The sequence below is a fragment of the Eriocheir sinensis genome, unplaced genomic scaffold (genome assembly GCF_024679095.1).
Source record: "Eriocheir sinensis breed Jianghai 21 unplaced genomic scaffold, ASM2467909v1 Scaffold1463, whole genome shotgun sequence".
NCBI classification, from domain to species: domain Eukaryota; kingdom Metazoa; phylum Arthropoda; class Malacostraca; order Decapoda; family Varunidae; genus Eriocheir; species Eriocheir sinensis.
The window spans coordinates 4,032-29,177 of NW_026110810.1; the positions used below are offsets into that span (position 1 = coordinate 4,032).

Here is a 25,146-nt window from a genome sequence, read left to right on the forward strand (position 1 = left end):
CAGTTTTTTCTTTTTTTATGAGGCTTGAAATATGAAGTAACAGACATAGCTGATAATTTTGTGAAGATTCTTCACACGAATCTATCCATATGGTCACAGTGCTCCTGACCTGTAGGAGTGACACCAAGCTCTTGGTAAAGTCATATTATGGTATGGGGTAGAATACAAGCTGCAATCCTATACTGTATATAGGCCTAAAAACTATGATCGGCCTAAAGATAATGAAAAAATAGCCTTGACTTTCCTAGCCCGACCTGACCTCATAACACTGGTCAAAAAATCATGATAAAACTTATTGTGAAGGAATGTGGCCAGGCGTCGTTAAGATGGAGGGGATGCGGCAGACCAATCCTCTCTTTAGTCCCGTTAATACTTATTGTGGAGGAGTGTGGCCAGGCGTCGTTAAGATGGAGGTGATGCGCCAGACCAATCCTCTCTTTAGGTCCGTTAATACTTATTGTGAAGGAATGTGGCCAGGCGTCGTTAAGATGGAGGGGATGCGCCAGACCAATCCTCTCTTTAGGCCCGTTAATACTTATTGTGGAGGAATGTGGCTTGGCGTTGTTAAGGTGGAGGGGATGCGCCAGACCAATCCTCTCTTTAGACCCGTTAAAACTTATTGTGGAGGAATGTGGCCAGGCGTCGTTAAGATGGAGGGGATGTGCCAGACCAATCCTCTCTTTAGACCCGTTAAAACTTATTGTGGAGGAATGTGGCCAGGCGTTGTTAAGGTGGAGGGGATGCGCCAGACCAATCCTCTCTTTAGACCCGTTAAAACTTATTGTGGAAGAATGTGGCCAGGCGTCGTTAAGATGGAGGGGATGTGCCAGACCAATCCCCTTCTTTAGGCTCGTTATCTCTCAACTTCCACGGGTGGCAGACGAGATATAAACCCCAAGAAACGTTTAACAGTTAAGACAAAGAAAATTGGAGTTGTATAAATAAATATTTATTTTCTTGTCATTTGACATCAAAAAGAACCTGAAAATGACATAAGGCAGAGAAAGAAGGGAAGATGCGGCGTTTTCTGATGATATTTTGCATCTTTTTGACCGCTAGGCAGCGTTGTCTGACTCTTTCGTGGCTGTAACTTTAATCCCGGAGCAGAGCTGTTTTTTCGTATGTTGGAGCTTCCTGCATCATCTCTTAACATAATCATCACGTGTGGGCGAGGAAATATACATTTTTGCAATATTATAGTTAACATCAAGCTAAAACAAGGAGAAAATTCGAGTTGGTTCAGAACTCATACATGCGAGCTATGAGCATAACTCTCGCCACGAATAAATCGTCTTCCGCTGCATGAGGGGCATGTACAAAGGATTAAGCACAGGCTATCTGTAGTCATCCTCTAGAAACAAATCGTCGAATTCCTCCATCTTCCTACTTCCGACAGTGTGTGCACTCTGAGTACTTGGGTCTGAAGAGTGATGTACACGAGTTATTCCCGGACGGTGGCGCCTGTCGTCTGGCAGCCGGGCTGTAATTCGTTTTCAGTAGAAACGATGTGTTGTATGCTATCGTTTGACTTGTCGGTGACACTACTGAAAACTCCTTATGTTGCCTAGCCTTGTGTTGAAATGACTGAACCTTTGGAAGGTTGAAACACACTTGGCTAAGGCGACGATGTACCATACAAATGTTGCCAACATGCTGCCTTGGTGGGATCGCGGCCTTATTACATCTGTGAGGTTCATCTTGTGTGCCAAAAAAAGGTTAACAAGTACCATTCTTCTTCAGTACCAACACTTAGTTCCGCAACAATTTTGCATCGCATTGCATTCCCTCGATCGATACTTCAGGAGTAAAGTATCATCGTGGTAAACAATTTTGTCTGATCTCGAGATTTTTCCTCGCTTAAGATAACACACGGCATATTTTTCTTTAGTTGTATATCGTAACATTATTTTTAACACACACACACACACACACACACACACACACACACACACACACACACACACTACTTTTACAAAGTTATGCGAGTGTGATGCAGAATTTTATCAGGATGATGATGGTGGTCTTAGTTTCTTAATAATGAATGGTGGGGCCAAGAAACCGGGTGGGAGTGAGGTGTGTGAAATCGTCGGTTTTGGATGAACTGGACACGGCCGCCGCGGAGGGCTGGGCCTCGGGGCATCATTCAACACAACGCAGGGAGATGGGGGACGCACGCTGTGGTATGGAAGGTCGTGCCTGCAAGGCCTTACTACCCATTATAAGGATTTGGAAGCGATGATGTAACTATCTTAAGTGTTTGTTAGGGATTGAAAGTGTTAAGAGTGGAGGTACTTGTGTGTTTTCTCTCTCCCTTTCCTTCTCCTCCTACTCCTCTCTCTCTCTCTCTCTCTGTAGTTTAAAGGTTCCTCTATCTCTATGTGGTCTGGAAACTGTTGTAAGGGCGCTAATAACAGAGACATCACGGTTTCAATGAGTGGTTTCTGGGTTCACGTGCGGATTTTTTTTTTCAAAGCTTTTACTTTTTCGCATTGTTCTCTGATTCAAAGGTTCTCTGAGGCGGTCTTGTGGTCTCTACTGGAAGATTAAAGGTTTCTCTGTTTGTCTGTGGTATCGATGGTTCTAAATATCAGGTATTCTTGACATTAATGTCGTAATATTTAAAGCATTAACCTATTAGACTCATTAGAGGAACAGTTAATACTTCTTTCAAAAAATCCTCCTTAGTCTGCCTTAAAACTGCCATACTCTTTTGAGACTTGTTCTGTTTTGAGCGAACATTACGATATTTCAGCCTTGTGACGTCAACGATGTAACGTCTCATGGTCTCTAGTTGTAGATCAAAGGTTTTTCTACCATTCCGGGGTCTCGAAACCGTTCTCTGTGTGCTAACAACAGAGATAGGACGATTTTATTGAGTGGTTTCTAGGTTTTCAATATCGGCGAAAAAGTTGAAAAGGTGTTACGTTTTTGCTTCGTTCTCTAAATCTGTTTGTTTTTAGTCGTGCTCTTGGTCTCTAGACGTAGATTAAAGGTTTTGTATCTACCTGTAGCTACGAAACCGCTCTCTGCGCGCTAATAACAGAGCTATGACGGTTTTAATGAGTGCTTTCTGGGCTCTGGTGACGAATTTTTAAAGAGTTGTTACGTTACCGCTCCGTTCTCTGACTCCAAAGTTTTCTAGTACGCCTCTTGGTCTCGGCCTGAAGATTAAAGGGTTGTCTATCTATCTGTGGTTCTTAATAAGTTATTCTTAATGTTACTGGCACAATATTTCAGCCCTAACCTATCAGGGGAAGAGCTATAACGCTTCAAATAAATCTTCCTCAGTCTACCTTAACACTGCCATTTTCTTTGAAACTTTAATCGTTTTTAGCAGATATTACGCTATTTCGGCCTTGTAATATCAATGGTATAGCGTATTTCCACGTTATAAACTATTTCCTATCGCTCGGTGCATATTTCCGGCTTTCATAAGGGCTGGAAATACGAGGAATAGGGAATTGGAAGCGGACGTCGAAGGAGTATCTCAAATATGACAGGTCGTTCCCGTAGACCTTTTCAGAGAACTTATACGTCAGTGTTCTCGCTTTGGTGTCTAATGGTGAAGGTTCCTAAGACGGCCTCTTGATCGTTGTTTGTAGGGTAAAGGATCCTCTATCTATCTGTGGTATCGAAAACGTTCTCTGTGCGTTAATAACAAAAGAATCACGGTTTTAATAAGTGTGGTTTCTAAGTTGTCAATATGAACGGAATCTTTTTTTTTTTTTTTTTTTTTACGTTGCTGCCTATTGCGCCGGTAGGCATCTTCCCGGTGGGGCCTGATGGTCGGCCCAAGGCTTCCTCCAGGTGGGGCCTGATGGTCGGCCCAGCCCGTTCTGGCGCAGGCGAGTGTTTTTTTTTTTATAGTGGCGCCATCTTGCAAAGTTGTCACGTTTTCGCTTCGATCTCTACTTCTGGGGTTCTCTAACGCGGTCTCTTAGTCTCAAGTTGTAGATTAAAGGTTTCTCTATCTGTCTGTGGTCTCGAAACCATTGTTTGAATCTGGTAAGGAAGGTAGGAGGTTCCTTTTTATATGTATTCTCTCTCTCTCTCTCTCTCTCTCTCAGGTAATCATAGGTGAGGAATAATTCACTCAAAAAGCTTGTTATCACGAAATCGATTCCACCGTGGGACATATTATTATTATCTCTACTATTATTTATATTTATTACTGAACGCGACTGATTAACAAAAAAAATGGGATTTTCTTAACTTTAACGGTAGACTGACTGAAAAGGGGAGGGGGGGGGGTTGTGGAGAAGGCTGTGTGTGTGTGTGTGTGTGTGTGTGTGTGTGTGTGTGTGTGTGTGTGTGTGTGTGTGTGTGTGCGTGCGTGTGCGTGTGCATGCGTGTCTGTGTGTGTGTGTGTGTGTGTGTGTGTGTGTGTGTGTGTGTGTTTTACGTTGCTGCCTATTGCGCCTGTGGGCATCTTCCCGGTGGGGCCTGATGGTCGGCCCAAGGCTTCTTCCAGGTGGGGCCTGATGGTCGGCCCAGCCCGTTCTGGCGCAGGCGAGTGTTTATAGTGGCGCCATCTTGCATTGCATTGTGTGTGTCTGTGTGTGTGTGTGCATGTGCGTGTGTGTGTGTGTGTGTGTGTGTGTGTGTGTGTGTGTGTAGGTATTATCATGCCTGCACTTAAAGAGTTGCTCGCTGTGCAGTATTGCCGCAATGTTTGGCTGAGGTATTGGCGGCCGTGTTTGTGCTCCCAGGAGTAAAAGAAAAAAATACAGCATCGCGCGCTATACAACCATCAACTAGACTTTGCTTCCTCATTCCTTGCTCTTCTATGAATAAAACACACAAAAACAGACACTTAGGATATATCAAACTATGAGATTTATTTTCTTGTCCTGGGAAGAAACAGAAAAAAAAAAATAATCTCTACATGCCTGAACGCTGCGATACGATTCTTTCTTTTCAGTTGTATAAGTAAAGACACACTGTAATTATATAAAATTTGCTGCTTCATGATGAGCAAAACAAATGAAACATAATAATAGTAAATACAAGTGAACTAAACTTCCCTTTGTCTTTCTTTGTTGTATAGAAGAAAACGAGAAAACTTGAAATATACATAACTGTGAATATATATATATATATATATATATATATATATATATATATATATATATATATATATATATATATATATATATATATATATATATATATATATATATATATATCATTACTTCGTGATGAGAGAGTAAAAATAAAACCGATTACCTCTGCATACACGAAGACGGGACTTTGCTTCTTCATTCTTTGCTTTTGAAAAACTAAATCCTTAAATACCAAACCTTCAGTAATATTTTTTTTCCTTTCTTGTGACGAACGAGGAGCAAAAAGACAAGAATTTATCCACACATGACCTCTGACCTTGGCTGCGTTGTTTCTTATATAAAGAGAAAACGAGAATCACTTTAAATTATATGAAGCAGGGCGTGATAGAGTTAGAGACATGCCAGTCCTTGTCGACAGACTGACTTGGTCGGCTAGACTACGGTCGCCAATAGAGTCGGTCTGTCGGAACCCTGTCACGGACCGCCATTGGCAAAGGCCCGTGCTCCCCCCTTAAGCTATTTCTTCATACCTCCTTTCCTTCCTGACCTTTCTTCCTTCCCCAGCTACCGTCACACACCAAGTCATCTTCCTTTCATCCTCTCCTCCCCCTTCTTTCTCTCCTTCCCTCCACTTCTCCGAACCTCCATTGGCCTCTCCTCCACACTGGGTCCAAAAACCTTCAAGGAATATCTTCCAAACGTGAATTATTAAGGGAGAGAGAGAGAGAGAGAGAGAGAGAGAGAGAGAGAGAGAGAGAGAGAGAGAGAGGATATTTTATCCATTGTCTGTCTCCCAACCCAACGCCTTTCTCCGGCCTCTCTCTCTCTCTCTCTCTCTCTCTAAGCAAAAGTGTCACGTATCACAATAAGATATTATTTTGATTATTATTATTACTATTATTATTATCATTATTATTTTTATTATTATTACCATTAATAATATCATTATCATCATGATCCTACCAACCAACCAAGCTACATGCAGGCAATTAGTCAGTAAGTGTCTGTCAGTAAGCGAGTAAATCAGTCATTCAATCTGTCAGTTCGTCAGTCAGTTCATTTACCAGTTGGCATATCATTTCGTCAGTCAGTCAATTAGTTGAATGGGTATGAATCCAATTACTCAGTCATCCAGTCAGTCAGTCAGCTAATTAGTTCATCGCCAGCATAATCAATCAATCAGTAAAGGTCGCAATCGCCATAGTCATTCATTCATTCAGTCTTCCTTCTCCTCCTCCACCTATACAACCTTCTCCTTCTCCTCCTCCACTCCTTCCGCTTGACATGGTGTCTATCTCCTCCTCTGCTTGCTCCTCCCGCTTCTCAGTTCGCTCATCTTCCTCCTCCTCCATTTTCTCCTTCCGATTTACTTTCTCCCTGATGAATTTCCTGTAATCTCTTTCGCTGATCTCACACTTCCTCCTCCTCCTTTTCCCCCTCTTACCAAAATCCCAATTCTGTTACTACTGTTTCGTCTTTTTTTTCTCCTCGTTCGCTTTTTCTTCCATATTCCACTTATCCCTAACCACCAGTGCCCAACCAGTAACCATCCCGTTACCATCAGTAGATCCCGTACCTTGAATCCACCTCATCCTTGTTTGCATATTTTTGGTGAACAGACTAAGGATGTTTCTAGTTGGGAGTCGCTCTTGATTCTAAACTGACATTTGAGAAACACATACGTTCCACGTCTTCCACTGTTGCACAAAGGACAGGCTTGCTTCGGTAGTGCTTCAAAACTTTTGCTTGTGACTCAACTATAATCAAATCTTCGTATGCATTAATTTTGCCCCACTGAGTATTGTGCTCCTGTTTGGATGTCTGCTGCCAATTGCCATTTAAAGTTACTTGACAGAGCTATCAATTCAACTAAATTTATTTCTCCGGCACTTGTTCTTGATCTTGACATGGCATCAAGTTGGTGCCCTCAGCATTTTATTTGAAGTTTTTAAGAATAATCGGCATCCCTTACAGTTTACACAATGCTTTGCCTGTTCCTTTTACTCATGCCCGGGTCACGAGGTTTGCTCTTAGTCAAAACGATCTTGCTTAAAATCCCACAAATCTTTGCACGACACAATTCTCACGATGTTTTCTTCCGTCGTTGACAAATTTATGGAATCAGTTACCCAGTGAGACTGTCCTTTCTGCAGACATTTCTACATTTAAGTCTCGTGTGAATTTCTGTTTAAAACAGTATTTTTATTTTTCCTCCTTTTGGCTTTGACTGGCCAGTTTCTTAACTATTCGTTGCCTTTGCTTCTCTCCAGTACCTTTTGGTATTTTGTGTGGTTCAACTTGTTGTATCTGCACCCTGAAGGGAGGCTTTGGTAGCTTATCATAATAATAATATTAACCACACACACCTTATCACCCTCCTACACAGCTTTCTCCTCCTCCTCCTCTTCCCATCGCCTCCTTCAGAAGTAACAACACACTTAAAGGATCTGTGCGGCATCAGGCAATTTAACTTTCTCACAATCTTCATGTAAGTTAAGAGGACGGGAATATGATAATGGATATAGATTGTGTAGCCGCGAAGCAGACGATGTCAAATGTGCCCCGGAGACCACTTGAGCCACCCCTTCGAAATACATCTTCTACCTCCTCATCCCGTTTTTTTTTTCGTTTTATTTCTCTCGTGAGTAAACAGAAGAAAGAAAATGGTGTCTTGGATACTCTCTCTCTCTCTCTCTCTCTCTCTCTCTCTCTCTCTCTCAACACGGGCCCAAAGAAAATACGTCCACGCGTCAATTATGAACAACAATGAAAACGAATACCTCCCACGATTACTGCTCCGCTTCCCATTCACCTCACCCATCCACACATTCTCACAAACCTAACCCCCTCACCCCCTCATCCACATCCGACTCACGTTCCCCACCCATTCTCCTCTCACCCGCTTCACACACACCCAAGTCATCCACCTTGCCATCCATCTGATACACTGTCACCCGTCTCTTTGCTCGGTGACCGCATATATAAAGGGTGGAGGAGAGGGAATTTTAAGAGATGGGGGTGGTGGTGGGGTGGTGATGGTGGAGGAAGTAGAAGAATGAAAATGGAGGTGGTTGGGTGGTGGGTGAAGAGGTGGAATAAAAGGAGGTAGTGGAGGAGGTGGAGGGAGAGATGAATGTGGTGGCTAGGTGGAAGGGATGTGGTAGGGGAGGTGGTGGTTGAGTGGCAGTGGAAGTGGAGTAAAAGAAGGAAGTGATGGAGTAGGTGGAGAAAGAGACGCGAGTGTTGTTTGGGTGGCAGTGGAGGAAGAGGTGGAGCTGATGGATGCATTGAGATGATGCGTGAGACAGCGGGGAAATGTTGCTAAAGTTTCGTTTTCTTTACTGATTGTTTAGTTTAGTTTCACAGATATTCCTTTTGACGTGGTTGCTGATTTTGTCATGCCATCAACCTTTAAACACACACACACACACACACCGGCCCGCAGCGCTGCACGGAGGGGGAAAATAACACGGAAATGACCGAAAGTAACGGAAAAAAAAAATGGTAAGAGGGTTAGATAAAATGATGTTGACCTTTGGCGTGAGGAAAAAGTAATTAGAGCTAAAGTCTGGCTGTATTATACTACCCAGGAAACCGTGGCCGCGCAGGTAAAAAATGTGAATAAAAGGCGTATAATGTAAAAAGGTGCGGTAATTCGGACTTCTAAGGAGAAAAACGTAAATACACAATGAGGGAGAAGGGGGTTGAAGGGAGAGGGGGGATGGGAGGAAGGGTGGCACAAACAGGTCAGTATGGGGAAGGGGGGAGTGGAGGCAGGTAAGAATAGAAAGGTGGAGGGGAAGGCAAGGAAAGGGAAGGGGGGGAAGGGAAGGGAAGAGAAATGGAGGGAAGGGAAGAGAAGGGGAAAGGAGGGAAAAGAAGGGAAGGGAAGATAAAGGAAGGGAATGAAAGGGAAAGGAATTGAAAAGAAGGGAAGGGAAAGGGAGGGAATGAATGGAAAGGGAAGGAAAATGGAGGGAAAAGAAGGGAAAGTATGGGAAGGGAATGAAAAGGAAGGGACGGGAAGGGAAAGGGAGGGAATGAAGGGAAAGGAAGGGAATGGAAGGGAAAAGAAGGACATGGAAGGGAAAAGAGGGAAGAGGAGGGAAGGAGGAAGACAGGTAGGGAAGGGAAGGGAAGGAAAGGGAAGGGAAAGGAAGGGAAGGGAGAGGAAGGGGGATGAAGGGAAGGGCAGCTCACCTGGCGTAATTAGTAGCAACGGAAGGTTGGAGGAAACTGAAGATGAGAGAAAGCGAGAAAGGGGAAATATCAAAAGTGGAAAAGGGGTGTGGAAATGGAGAGAAGAAGCGAGGAGGAGGAAAAGAGGATGATGATGAGGGAGGGAGAGATATTGCCGGGGCCAAGCCACCAAAAATGGAGAGAAAAAAAACTATTGGATAGGGATGGAGGAAAGCTGCGAGGGATGACAGGAACATGAATGTGGAGGAAAGAGAGAAGGGAGGAAAAATTACTGGAGGTAAACTGTGATAAGAAAATAATAAAAATATGTAATGAGAGAGAGAGAGAGAGAGAGAGAGAGAGAGAGAGAGAGAGAGAGAGAGAGAGAGAGAGAGAGAGAGAGAGAGAGAGAGAGAGAGAGAGAGAGAGTGAAGAGAGCAAAGAGCGAAAGGAAAAAAAAAATGGAAGATCACTGAGGAGACGTGGAGAGGGAAAGGAAATTATTTATAAGGAAAAAAATGGGGAAGGAAACTGAATAAAAATGAAAACAAGAAAAAAAAACAAGAGAAAAGAGAAAAATGAGCAGGAAAAGGGGTAAAGGAGTAAAAAACGAAAAAAAAAGATGAATGAAAGGTTGGAAAGGAGAAAAAACAAATTACAAAGAATACGAAAGGATGAATTGATAAAACTAAGTGGGGAAGAAGAGAAGAAAACAATAAACAGGCTAAAAGAAAACAAACACGAGAAGATGGAAGAAAGAAATCTGAAAATAACGAAATAAGAGAAAGAAAACCAGGAGAAAACAAAAAATAATGGAAAATAGAAAAAGGCAACAGAAGAAAACAAAGAAAACAGTAAAAAAATAAGAAACTAATGAAAACCGGGGAACAGCAACATGAAGAGAAGAAAAACAACACGACGAAGAGAAAAGAGAAAACGATGAAGTGGAGGAGACTGGAGAAAAGGAAAAAAAGAAAACGAGTAAAATAAATAAGAGGTGAAACATTGAGGAAAAAACACGGAATGAAGAGAAATCTAGAAAAAAACGCTGACGAGGATAAAATGGTGGAGAAAAGATGACCAGAGAGAAGAAAAGGAAATAAGGAAAAAGATGTAATAAAAATAAAGAGAAGAAAGTCGGAGAAGAAAACGAAACAATGAGAAAACAAACAATGATGAATGACGAAGAGAAAGAGAAAATGCTGAGGGAAACTGGAGGGATGAGAAGGAAAGGCGGAAAACTACGTGATAAAAGTAAGAGATGAAAGACAATAGTAGAAAACAAAAAAATGAAGAGAAAAAGAAAAAAAACGACAACGAAGAGAAAAAAATGCAGAGGAGGCCGGAGCGACGAGGAAAGAAGGAAAACGAGTGAAAATAAGAGAAAAATGAAAACCGGGGAAAGAAAAATGAAATGAAGAGAAAAAGAAAAAACGACTAGGAAGAGAATGAGAAAACGATGAAGAGAGGAAGAGCCTGGAGAGAGAATAGGAAAGAAGGAGAACGAGGTAATAAAAATAGTCGAGATATCCTGCAGGAATTTCAGAACCCAACAGGAATGTTGCAGCAAAACTGGAATACTGGAATACCCGCAGGAATATTAGAGATACGTGAACAGGGCGAGAATTCAGGCGTCAGGGAATATATATATAAAAAAAAAAAAAATACAGCGAAAGAACCACAAAAACGTGACCGAGATAAAGACAGATGGATAAAATAAAAGAGGCAGAATTTATTATCACTATCAATATTTTCATCATTATTCCTGTACTCCTCTTCGCTCCTCTAAAATCCAGATCAATCCAGACCGAACGTTGTCATCCATTCCAGTACCTCTTATTACCCATCCCAGCATTAATCACCTGAAGTCACCCACTCTGTATTATTCACAAGTGCTGCGATGTATTGCTTTTCTTTCCATTTAGTATTCCGTTAATCTCCGTACCGGCGTCCTATTCACCACGTCACACTAATACATTTATAGGAAGCACCACGCGCCGCTTCCCATTCTCTTCCTTCCTCTCTGAAGGCCTGCCCCGCGACCCTTTACACACGTAGTACACGGTGGGTGTTTATCTACGAGTTAGTCCAAGCATCAAATCGTGTGCTTCAGTCTGGGTGAGCAATGGTGGTGGTGATGATAGGTGTGGTGATGCTTGTAGTAGCGGTTGTGGTAGTAGTAGTAGTAGTAGTAGTAGTAGTAGTAGTAGTAGTTGTAGTAGTAGTAGTAGTAGTAGTAGTTGCAATACTAGTGGCAGTTGTTGAGGTCGTAACCGTAGCAGTAATTGTAGCAGGTAGTGGTGAGAAAGGTAAGAAAGCAGTGGTAAGAAAGTACTAATGATATACAAATACTAACATGAATATCAATAATTATCAGATACACAAATTGCTGTGAAATCAATCCAATACGTAATCATCTATATTCATCACGGCATCACACTCCTGCCATTCCTTCCCTCCCTCCCCGCCACGACTCCTGTCCTCTCGTCAGTCCTCCTGCCAGTACATTTTACACTCAACGTCGTTTTTTTATAAATTCTAAACTTTATTACATCCTTTTTTTAAAATTCAGTTTTATTATATGCTTTTATTACTCGAATCCCACATTTATTCCCTCTTTTTCCGGCTCATGATTTTTGTCAGGTCTGGTCATTCGTTCTTTTATCTCCCAGTATTTCTTTTTTTTTTTTAGTTACTCCATTACGTGACGCCAGTGGGGCTATTTCCTTCACTTTTGTCTGTCTCAATTCATGCATATGTTTTTCAGGCGTTACATTTATCACGTTTTCTTTATTTCGCTCCACGCATGTTCTTTTAGGATAACTTCACCACCGCCAGCAGTACACGTAACTACCCCCCCCCCTCCCCACACACACACACACCATCAACACCAGTACCATCACCTCCTCCAGCATCACCAGTACCACCATGCTCCCCCTCCTCCCAGCCATCACTGCCACTACCACCTAACCCACCACCTAAACCACCAGTACCACAACCACTCTTTATCATTCCATTGACTTTCCACCCACTAGAAACAGCAGCTGTACCACCATATTGTAGCACTCTGATAATAATTATTATTATTATATTATAATTACTGTTACCATTACTATTACTAAAATTGACATTAATACCTATTCCACGTGTGTTCTATGATATATGCAAATACTCTTTCTGATTCAAGCAGATCTACCTGACGGCACACACACACACACACACACACACACACACACACACACACACACTAAACCCATTCTGTCCGCCTTAATGACTATGAAACCTGGGAAAAAATAGTAAAACGAGCAAGACCATAAATATCAACTACTGTGGCAAGACAATCCCCAAAATAGTGAGTAATTCATACGAAAACTATGCCATTAAAAAGAAACAACAAACTATTCTATTAACAAGCGAACTAAACCTTACGTATCTCGTGTTGGTAAATTAGAAACACGGCTCCGTAAAACACAAAACAAAATACTCATCCTCAGCAGATTATTATCATCCCCGTATTAATTAAGAGCCGTCCCTTCCTCGGCCATTCATCACCGAGGGAGAAAGGAGGAAGGCTCAGGAAGCAGGAGGAGCACCGGGGGGGGGAGAGAGAGAGAGAGAGAGAGAGAGAGAGAGAGAGTCTACTGTAATACATGTTGGACTAAAATTTTGAAACAAATAAAAGCTGTATTTCAGAGAGAGAATGTAGGAGTTTCAACAGCTTTGGTTAGGATTTGTGTGTGGTGATGAGAGACTACGCGCCGGGCAGCTTCATTTGGACCCGCACGGAACGACACTCGGCTCGAAACACCAATGCGGGACCTTGACGAGCTCACGATATATCGCTCGTTCCATCATTACCGGAAGCCTTATGGACGAGTTAAGCATGAACAACACCAAGTATAAGCTACATACACAACCTTAGTATAATAAAAGATGCATTACGTAAAATTAACACACTATCGAGACTTGCTGCGGCTTGTCTTGCTGACCCAAGACCCTCCTCTCGTCCCTTCCCCCTCCCTCCTTCCCTCCCAGCAGCCTGAGGTACGACGATTGTCTCCTCATCACTCCCTAACACTCACGCTCCCCGGTTCCTTCACACTCATTCCTAAGCATTGTGTCAGACTGCTCATGACTGTTCATGCTACACACCCACGCCGCGGCCCTCTCGTCGGGGCGGGGCAGAGCGCGACTCACACTCCGATCACCGCCGCGGCGTCAACATCACCGGCCAGGCACCGATGACGTCACGGCCGGCAGCCAATCACAGCACGGAACAGCCTCCTTCAAATATTACTAATTATACGCCTTTAAATACCTTCAATTCACTCCCTAGGCGATTCTTAACATAGACAAGCCTCACAATCACTGTAATAATCAAGAATAGTCGCACGGGAAGGAGCAAACTGGCAGGACAAGGCTTCAGGCAGCAGGGCGCTCACTCCACCCTGCTCTCAATCATTGTCTATACGCCGCGTCCCTTCCTGCAAGAACAACCACACCGTTTCTCACCTGATCCTTGCCTCGCCTCGCCTCAGCACACCGCCGCCCGCCTTGCACACGCGCGACACACCCGCCGGGACCCCAACACGCACGGCACACGGACACGCCCTCACTCCGGCACTTTCCGCAGCACTCTGGGCTCTGCGTGACGTCACCGATGCGCCTTTGTTTTACTCACAATGCCCCGATGGTTTTGTCGACATGGTTACATTGACACCTGGGGCCCTTTGGTCGCTTTCCATCGAATAATAAGCATTGCTATTGAAGTTTGCGATTAAATAAATAACTTCTTCCATTGCTTAGTTAAATAATAATACTAAAATATAATGGCGTTCCCTACGTTACCTCTCTGAGAGTTGGCAACACAAGGCACCTTCCATCTACGTCAGTGCTTCGCCACTCGCTTGTTACTGCCTAAATATTTCACTGTAAACGAAGGACTCCATGCTATAAATCATTCCTCTGTTTGAGGCGGCGCAGGGATCACTGTACACCCCCCTTTCCCATCCCTGGGGTCGTGACCTCAAGTGAGGTCGCCAAGCGTTTTTCCTGGGGTCGCCAAGACCTCAAAATTTCAATCATTGTGTTATAATAACACATATACAACAAAACTACTGGGGTTGCAGTCATGTCTGGAGGTGCATGATTGGGGTCGCAGTCATGTCTGGAGGTGCATGATTGGGGTCGCCTGAAAAAAGGTTGGGAACCACTGCGGTACACCAGCATGATGACTTGTACGCCCCACGCCTGCATGATCACTTCCACCAGGGAGACACATCGTTCACAGGCTTGCCAACACTGCTGACACACATAATAATGCGGCCCTTATAACCAAAAAAAAAAAAAAAGAAAAACATTTCAAACAAAATTCCTCCCCTCGTACACACAACCAGGTATTCTTCCTTCCCAGGTGTTACGAATCAGACAAAAGTTCCTGATATTCCTCTAATAATTTCATCCCTTAATTAAAACCAGGCACCTCATCAACCATTACAAGAACAAAACAAAACACACATTTCTCCCGCAGTACATCAGGTCTTCTCCCCCCCAGGTGTCGTGGATCAGGCGCCAGGACCTGCACGTGATGACCACAGGTAACTTCACGTACACGACGGACACGAGGTTCCGCGCGCTGCACCTGCCCGGCTCGCTTTTCTGGAGCCTGGAGGTGGACCGGCCCGCTATCACCGACTCCGGCCTCTACGAGTGCCAGGTGTCCACGCAGCCCAAGATATCCCGCCGCTTCAGGCTCAGCGTTGTGGGTGAGTGATGATCCTATTCAAGTTAATGAAGTAGAAACTCAGATTAGCACCATGAAACCTAACAAGCCTTGTGGACCTGATGGTCTCAGTCTGTGTCTTGAAATTATTACCTGCCCAGTGGATTCTCACCATTTCAGTGTTATTTAATGCAGTCTTTTCCTTAGGGTGTTATCCCTCATCCTGGCGCCGTTCTCGTATGTTCACTATATTTAAGAGAGGTAACAGGAAAATTCCGGTGAACTACCGAGGGATTAATGTTATTAATTGTTTGGCAAAGCTCTCTGACTCAGTTTTGGACCCTTCTTTTCTTGTATTAAATCAACTCTTTTATCACTCATTAATTACTCAATAAAGGATCTCACCGTCTCGTATCCCTGGTAACGTGATCCGGCTTAAGTTGTTATTGGAGACTGGTGTTCGGGGATAAACAAGGGAAAAAGAAAATATACATTTATTTAAAATTAAATGAAAGTAGTTGACTTACGCAATATTCTATGCTCAGACGATCATAACACTGGCATATTCAGCAATGGATGAAACATATGACAAACGACATGTCTTAAACATAATACTACAATATGTGCTCAATTGTTGCCAATAATAATAACACTCGTCGTTCAACAAGCAGTGGTTTGTATCTCTCTGCTTACATCACAATCATTATGTACTCTCCTCACAATCCTACTACACATTCCTATAGTATAATCTACTACAAGTCACGAAAGCACCAAATTATACCACACCCAGTGGTTTTACCTTTGCTTTACATCGCAAACAAATAATCACAGTCCTGTCCCACTCACAATCCTACTTCACATCTCCTACATTATAATCTCCAGGGCCCATATCCACGAAAGTGTCTAAGGCCGATGCTACTTAAGCACAAAATCATACATAGCTTATGGTCAACGAGTTAGGGCCGTCGTAACTTATCGTGCTTAGACCATTCTCTGTTGATGTCGCTCGTCTCGCTAGAACGCACAGCGAGCAAAATTTCGACATGAATAATGTTAAATAAAACATAGTTATACTTACATTTTCTTTGTTTTTTATTTTAATAATTTTACAATACAATTTTTGACCAAATAACACGGAGTGAATGACAGTATTTCTTGGAAAAGAAAAATATTAAAATACATTCCCGTTGGAAACGAGAATTTGTGTAAACAAACAGTCACCAGCTCAGTCACCCTGTACAACCTGCCTTCGGCGTTGTGTGTTCCAACTCTACCAGATCTCCTCCTGTCCTACAATACCAGGTAAGGCTTGAAGGTATTAAAAATATTGCTTAATGGTATTTTATAGGAAAACTTGAAAAGATCATTCCAGTATAAGTTAGTCAATTCGTTCACATGGTGGAGTCAGTTTGCCCACTCGGTTGAGTCACTTCACCCTTTCTCGATTAATTCCTTTGGTTTTTGTTAAGTTACGGTAATATGCCCTAAGACGAAAAAGTGCACCACTTGAAATAAGACATGTTTTCAGACACTTCTTCTATACCCTTTTTGTGCAAATGACTCCACGTGTTCAGCGGGCTACCAACGGTTACGAGTGCGTGATTGTGAGGTTGAAGATGGGGTTTGAGTTTAGCTACAATACTTAAAGAAGGTGATATTTAGCAATAAGAAATGCACAAATGGTTGTATTTTAACAGAAATAACACTCTTGGGGAAATTCCCTAGGGTGCTGTTTCTAAGTCGTTGCACAAGACAACAGTCACATTTCTGTGTTGTGTGCATAACAGTACAACCATTAGTGCTTCTATTGCTATCTGCACATATGATGTATATGTTAATATTTACCATTGGTTAAATTTAACATATGTGCGAATGATACTTAACCTAACTAACCTAACCTAGACCTTAGCCTAACCTAACCTATAGTGACATGCATTTCTTAAGAGTATTCGCTGCAATATGTTTTACTTTTATAAATCAAATAACGTTTTACCACATGATTTATGTAGTCAATACTACTTGCAGGCAAAAGAACTCATGAGTGTGGGTGAAATGACTTACCTTTTTTTGGGCAAACTGACATGTGGGCAATTACTGTAATCCATCTAACCTACATCATCATGTGGATCTGCTCATTCTGGCTATCTTTAATTATATATGTATATATATAAATATATATATATATATATATATATATATATATATATATATATATATATATATATATATATATATATATATATATATATATATATATATATATATATATATATATAAAGGTTCAGCAGAGCTACAGCGCCTTAATTTGGCTCTAATTTCTTCCACTCCGTACAAATTTTATGAATATTTAAATCCTTGCAGTTGTCCAACGATGGAAGCCACTCCACCCAGTAAACGGAATAGGAAGGCAAACTGGGGGGAGAAAGAAACTTTCCGCCTGGCAGAACTGTACATGGATGAGGTACAAACCTTGAAGTCCAGCTTCAAGATGCCGGGAGTTTCTAACAGGAAGAAACATGAGATATGGGAACAAATAGCCGAGGAGTTGAATAACTCATTCAACAACTACAGGACCTCGGCTGAAGTGAAGAAACGCTGGTTCTTCATAAGTTCCCGGTCTCGGCAAAAAATCCAGCGATTCCGTGAGGAACGGAATAGGACAGGTGAGTTAATTTTCTAATTTTTGTTTAAATCTTATCTAACGGTGTTATACACTTAACAGACCGAACTTAAAATGGTACACCTCCATATCGAGAAATTAACTGAGTTCACGGAATTGCATTTTTTTCTCATTCATCCATTAACTTATTACATTTTTTATCTCAGCTGAAAACTATAGATTTTCAGGACGTACCTGTCCCTCTACAACCTTTGTATTCAGAGAAATGCAGTATACATTACCATGTGTCCATTTTTTAGGTGGTGGTCCTCCTCCCCCTCCACTGGATCCCATTGACGAACTAATTGAGGATATTCTGGGACCAGACAGCAAAACAATAATGGGTGAGCCTCAAGTCGATGATCTGATGGATGTCCTGCGTGCTGACATGTGAGTAGTTATTTCTTTCCTGTGTTCATTTTATATGAATCACTCCCCTGCTCTACCCTTTACCGCTTCCTTAAACTGACTCCACTCCACCTCAACGACACCTACCTCTTTGTCTCTTTCTTCCCTTCATTCTATACTCAAATTCTGCAGCTTTACCCTCTTTGCTCAACTCCCTAATTTCTCTGAACCTCTCTTAATTTTACCCCAAATATTAGAACATAGATTCTAATTTATGCTTATTTTTCAATCAAAGCAATGTTATTAAAATAACCATTTTGGGTAAAATATTACTTCCATATTCATATTTCTATTCATTGTGATTAAGGCTTCATTCAATAAAAAGAAAGGAAATTACTGTCAGTCAGTTGTTTATATCATTCATTAATTGAAATTTTTTTACACAAGGCGCCGGCCAAAGGCACAGCAAAAATTAGTAAAGAATATAAGATAGATTGTGTTCATGTAAGGTAATATAGTGTATAGATTATATAATGTAGTATACTATTCTAGGAGTGATTTCACTATGCTGGCAGGTGTGTCCTTGCATCTTCCAAGCTTGTACACCATGTAATGATTAAATCCATTGCTTGCAGAAAGGACGTGAGACCTGCTGCAGGAGGAGCAACAGCAGATCCGTTGGTCAGTATCAATAGCCACGAATCTGCAGATGCACCAACTGTAATATATGTTGATGCATCTGCAGAAGAAGCGCTTCCCCCTTCATCCACCCCCTCAGAAGATCCCACCACGGGACAAATGGGAGCTGTAAAGGCAGTGGAGTCTGCTGCCCAGGAACACAAGGCAGCTGCTCAGGCAGTGGCATCCGCTGCACGGGCCCAAGAGGCAGCTGCCCGAGCACAGGAGTCCGCTGCGAGGGCCAAGGAGTCCGCTGCGAGGGCCAAGGAGTCCACTGCGAGGGCCAAGGAGTCCGCTGCGAGGGCCAAGGAGGCAGCTATGCGGGCCAAGGAACAGGCTGCCAAGGAGAAAATTGAGGCCATGAGGCTTAAAGCTAGATACTATAAATTTAAACTAGAAAATAATTAAACATACAACCAAATACTACTTCTGTTATTTCTAACATTATTAAACTATTATAAGCTTAGTTCTCATATGTATTGTAATTTATACTTATACTGACACTGCTTTTTTTTGCATAGTTTCTGACTATACAATTAGAATTTTGACTGTGGAAAGATATACTATGGTGAAGCTTTCTAGTCTCCTTTTAGAAAACAATCATAAGAAGGTCATCAGAAATTGTGGTTAGGAGATGAGAGACTATGCTAATGGGAATTTAAATTTATCATAATGCATTAAAAGGTAGGAAACATTACCAAGGTAGGTACACGAGGCCCTGTTGGAGGACGTTCCATCAGTCCTCATTGCTGAGAAGAGAAATGATGACATTAAGAGAAATGTATAAAATCAATGTGAAGCAAGTATAATTATTTATCTATTTTTATCGATCATATCTATTTTTCCATCTCTCACCTGTTCACCCATCCGTCCCACTCCCCACTACCACCTTCATCTCATTAGTGATCTTCCAATAAGTAATTAATTAAATTAGAACATAATACCAGTTTCTCTTGCAAAGATTCAACTTACCTGAAATGCAAGGTGCAGAATGCATCCCGATAGGCACGACCCTCATTACGGTGACCACCGGGCGCATTGGCAGGTTCTTCTGCAGCATCATTTAATGGCACTGGGACTTGTGCCTCTGCACCCATTGGTTGCTCGTCATCCAGAGGAAGAGGAAGATTCCTATCCTTGCAAATATTGTGCAGCATTCCACACACATGAATGATTTTGCACACCTTGAGGGGGGGCCTCAATCGTACCTCACCATGCAAAACATGAAATCGGCGTTTGAGTTGTCCAATTCTACGTTCAACAATACTGCGTGTAATTTTGTGAGACCTGGATGAATAACAATGGTAATTAATTGTAATTAATTGTTGTACGTTGTTGTCCTAGTGGTAATCTTGTTGAGTTAGTCTACACTTCATAGCCTAATCACTAAAAACCCTTAAATAGACAGAAATCTACCAGGAAAATATAGTTACGTCCTCACAAATGAGAAGCAGCAGCACACACTCACAGTACACGCAGCCATAGGAATTTCCTACTGGAAACGAAACTAAAGATCATTAAGCCCTTGGATCGTAACCTAGCCACTCGATAGTAACCTAGCCACTCGATAGTAACCTAGCCACTCAATAGTAACCTAGCCACTCGATAGTAACCTAGCCACTCGATAGTAACCTAGCCACTCGATAGTAACCTAGCCACTCAATAGTAACCTAGCCACTCGATAGTAACCTAGCCACTCGATAGTAAACTAGCCACTCGATCGTAGCCTAGCCACTCGATAGTAACCTACATTGCCCCAAGTAGATAAATCTTCAATAAATCACTGTCAGTTACCACCCAGACAATACACCTGAGGGTATGTTGCGGCTGCTCAATGGGCGTTTGCCCGAAATAGGTAAATCTTTAAAAATCACTGTCAACATGATAAATAATTTGCGGTGGGTATATATGGGGTTCAAATTGCTCAGGATGAAAAGCTCTATCAGATGAGAAGGGTAAGTAAAGCCATCTCGAGACTGGTGTACGAGTAAAAAAAATACCTAATGTTCATATGATGAGTTAGTGGTTATCAAAGTTTCAGCAAAAAATATACAGGACAAAATTTGGGACTCAACTCTCAGTGGCCGATTCTCAGGCAAATAGTAATTTAACTTTGAGCACAGGTTAAGGTTTTTAATGCATAGGGCGTTGAGTCAGATTTAGTACTAAATACACCCCATTCCCAGTGTTAGTTCTTACCAGTCTCACTGACTAAACTACTTATAAACGTTATATCAAAGTCCTAAACCAAAGTAACCTTGATTTCACCTCCTGCCAGAAAAATATTTAAATGTTTTAGTGCATGTTATATATATATATATATATATATATATATATATATATATATATATATATATATATATATATATATATATATATATATATATATATATATATATATATATATAACTTGTTACAAGCCCAATACTATCTTTCCGAAATGAAACTTAATCCAACCTAACCAAACTTAACCTAACTACTACTAATACTGTCTACTACTACTACTAATACCACTGCTGCTGCTGCTACTGCTATCAATAATAATAATAATAATAATAATAATAACACAATGTATTTACCTATTATATCGTGACTGAGGTCCAGGCAGTGGACGCAGATAAGGTGTAAGGAGCCATGTCTTGCAGGGGTACCCACTGTCTCCAAGCAAGTGACCTCCTGCTGGCACATATCCTCCGTCAAACAATCTTGACAATCCACTGCTGTTCAAGATACGTGCATCATGCACTGACCCTGGCCACTTGGCAAGAATGTCCAATATTCGATAATTGGCATCAAATACAACGGACATTCATGCTGTGATACCTTCCGGTTCACATACACTTCTTCTTGATCCCTCGGTGCCACAATTCGGATGTGTGTGCCATCAATGGCACCTACGATGTTAGGGAAATTGGCTATAGCAAAGAATTCTGCTTTCTTTCGGTCAGCGCTGTCTTGGGTGACAGGAAAAGTTATGAACCTCTTGAGGACATTAACATCTGCAAGGGCGTCTATAGTTTTACTGATGGCTCTGCTGATGCAGGACTGTGAGGGGCCAAGGTCATCACTGCTACATTGTTGCATTTTGCCAGTAGCAAGATATCTTAAGGTTATGAGAACCTTCAACTCCGGGGTGAGCGGGTTAGACCTGTTGGTATCACTCTTCAGCGCTGCACTTACAAGGTTGGTAACAAATAATATACCTTCCCGGTCTAACCTGTACCTCTTGATGAGCTCAGCATCATTAAGTTCATTTAGAACGTCCTTTCTAAGGTAATTATTCCCTGGCTGATGTGGTTGTTGCTCTTGTGGCGCTGCCATCTTGATTGTTTACGTTCAAATCCATCGTCCTTAAGGGCTGGTAAGACAGGGTCCAGCCTGTTTTACCGCAAAGCACGATGTTAGGGCCGTCGAAAAATTTTATGTACGACGTCAGGCAAGTTAGGCACGATAGCCGCCATTTTATTTTGCTATGGACGACGGCATCGGCCTAAGACACTTTCGTGGATACCGGCCCAGTGCCAGGTGTCCACGCAGCCCAAGATATCCCGCCGCTTCAGGCTCAGCGTTGTGGGTGAGTGATGATCCTATTCAAGTTAATGAAGTAGAAACTCAGATTAGCACCATGAAACCTAACAAGCCTTGTGGACCTGATGGTCTCAGTCCCGGTGTCTTGAAATTATTACCTGCCCAGTGGATTCTCACCATTTCAGTGTTATTTAATGCAGTCTTTTCCTTAGGGTGTTATCCCTCATCCTGGCGCCGTTCTCGTATGTTCACTATATTTAAGAGAGGTAACAGGAAAATTCCGGTGAACTACCGAGGGATTAATGTTATTAATTGTTTGGCAAAGCTCTCTGACTCAGTTTTGGACCCTTCTTTTCTTGTATTAAATCAACTCTTTTATCACTCATTAATTACTCAATAAAGGATATCACCGTCTCGTATCCCTGGTAACGTGATCCGGCTTAAGTTGTTATTGGAGACTGGTGTTCGGGGATAAACAAGGGAAAAAGAAAATATACATTTATTTAAAATTAAATGAAAGTAGTTGACTTACGCAATATTCTATGCTCAGACGATCATAACACTGGCATATTCAGCAATGGATGAAACATATGACAAACGACATGTCTTAAACATAATACTACAATATGTGCTCAATTGTTGCCAATAATAATAACACTCGTCGTTCAACAAGCAGTGGTTTGTATCTCTCTGCTTACATCACAATCATTATGTACTCTCCTCACAATCCTACTACACATTCCTATAGTATAATCTACTACAAGTCACGAAAGCACCAAATTATACCACACCCAGTGGTTTTACCTTTGCTTTACATCGCAAACAAATAATCACAATCCTGTCCCACTCACAATCCTACTTCACATCTCCTACATTATAATCCAGGACAATACAGTCGGTTTCCCTTAGATTCTCGAATTTCTACTCACGCTTGAGATCACAACAGCCATTCTCGGCTGAGTGAATAGCAGGTCTGCTTGAGGCGAGAACCAAGCTCGGTCTACTCATACCACTGATTTCTAGGCCACAATTTTCTTTGCTTGAGGCGGACTTACATCCTAGACACTCCCTTAATTTTCTACATAACCAATGGCCAATACTTCCTGTCACACCCATCTGGTCGCTCATTATGTTGTATTGTTTTCCTTCTCCTGCTATTCGTGATTCAGTCTTAAGACACTCCCACAGTGATTTTTCTGTTAAATTATTGGCTCATAACATATTGCCACGACTGACGTCACGGATCAGAGTCTTTTTCAATGGTTGTTCACACTTTCTGACCACGCCCACTGGGTATCTGTTTTCTGTATCTGAGTCTGGGTATCTGTTTTCCTTTATCCTCGTTGTTTCCCTCCTTGTTAGTGTTTGTCCTATGAGATGTTTACACAGTTGTATATCTGTCACCCTAATTGTTAATGTTTGTCCTGTCAGATGTTTACTCTGTACTGTTATGGCTGTTCCTCTTGTTTGTTCGTTTTCAGGTTCCCGACATACTTCCCCTTCCGGAAGATCTCGCCTCTGAGATCTCACAGGTTTTGGTGGAGAAGATACGCCTTGCAATGTCTGCAGTTGGCTCGAGTCTGGAAGGAGGCGGCATTGTGCGTACCGCAGGACATAGGAATACCCAACGGCAGACGTCACCAGCAGAAGAACCAGGATGACGACAATGGCGAAGACAATCCACCAATGGATTGCGGATTGGAAGGGCTGTTCCGGCTCGACCACAGAATTGAGGGGCTGCAAGCCAGCTGTTAGCTCCTGTAGGGGGATAGACTCAGCACTGCGAAGAGAACCTTGCCGAAGCGTCAATATACCACTACCCGTCAAGCTGACAGTATGTCTGTTTACAGGATTGGTATGGCATGTGAGTGTCAGAATGATGGGGGAGGCAAGTGAACAGGTCCAGTAGCCAGGACCTTTTATAAACATAGGGGGAAATGTTTTCAAGACTATTGTGTGGCAGAGTTTTTTTTTTTTTTTTTTTTTTCACTGACTCATGATTCAAGAAAGCAGCCGATTCACAAGAGGCTGCGTGACTAGTCTCATAGACGGGGCCTGTGGGAGGACAAACTAACATATGGTTATTCTTGTTACTGTGTTCCATACTAGAAAGCAGAAAATATATTTTCCTATTATCATGAAGGCAATATATCGTGAATCAACACTATACATAAGAAAGTAAGTGCTATTCTGCACAGAAAATGGAAGGGAGTCGATTCGAAAGACATCAAAGGTGTCATGCGGATCTCCTCGTAAAGGTTTGGTGAGACAGAAATTACGAGAATCGTGCAAAACCTAGGCTTCCTTTAATGTGCTGAACAACTGTTTGTCTCACATAATGGTTGGAGTTATGTATGTTTGCAGGGGAGCCTGCAGACTCAACTTTAAATCTTGTATACCTGGTCTCATGTGTCTCTATGCTAAGTCAAAATACAACAATGATTGTAGGAGCTTTTTTCTCTTCCTAATGCCAAAGTCTATAGAAAATTAGCGCACAACTTGGTTCAATACATCTACAGCTGAATATAGCCTATTAAAGGCAGATTGCATGGCATGCATATTACTTAACCCGGTAGCAGCGACGGGCCAAATTTGTGCCATGATATAAACCCCCTCAAAAAGATGATACATAAACTGATCACAAATGCTTTGATATACATTATAATACGGTTTGAGTGAGTGATGATTTTTTCTCATTTTTATCGCTTAGAGGGACCATTAAGAAACATGATCCCCGTTGCTACAGGGTTAACGATGTTGAGTTTTCCATAATAAACATTTAACTATATAAAATTTTATCAGTTAATGACTCTAGTACTCTATTTTTCCATGAATAGCATCAACTTGAGCCTGGGTCGCGGTACCAAATAAGATATTAGACAAGGATCCTTAAAAAAATATATATTTCTCTTTTTTTTATAACTCATAGAAGCATGCAGCTTGTTTTGATTAGTAGTCACCACATAGCC

At 41.9% G+C, this 25,146-nt stretch overlaps 1 protein-coding gene and 1 long non-coding RNA gene across 2 annotated transcripts; both read left to right on the forward strand.

The window, feature by feature from the left end:
- The first annotated feature begins 14,932 nt into the window (after window positions 1–14,932).
- Window positions 14,933–24,624, forward strand: LOC126990150 (uncharacterized). Its single transcript, XR_007744080.1, has 2 exons — window positions 14,933–15,007; window positions 23,659–24,624. It is a non-coding gene; the product is annotated as an uncharacterized LOC126990150 (long non-coding RNA).
- On the forward strand, window positions 15,847–19,070 carry LOC126990149 (uncharacterized). Its single transcript, XM_050848707.1, has 4 exons — window positions 15,847–16,266; window positions 17,326–17,627; window positions 17,884–18,013; window positions 18,607–19,070. Exons 2-4 carry the CDS (start codon window positions 17,336–17,338, stop codon window positions 19,055–19,057), a joined length of 873 nt encoding a protein of 290 aa, XP_050704664.1. The 5' UTR covers window positions 15,847–16,266; window positions 17,326–17,335; the 3' UTR covers window positions 19,058–19,070.
- Window positions 24,625–25,146: the final 522 nt, after the last annotated feature.

Excerpts from the sequence above, each read along its gene's own strand:
- LOC126990149 (XM_050848707.1), top strand. The coding sequence starts at position 17,336 with ATGGAAGCCACTCCACCCAGTAAACGGAATAGGAAGGCAAACTGGGGG. Across the intron at positions 17,628-17,883 it reads TGAGGAACGGAATAGGACAG|GTGGTGGTCCTCCTCCCCCT; the intron begins GTGAGTTAATTT and ends TCCATTTTTTAG. Across the intron at positions 18,014-18,606 it reads GATGTCCTGCGTGCTGACAT|AAAGGACGTGAGACCTGCTG; the intron begins GTGAGTAGTTAT and ends CATTGCTTGCAG.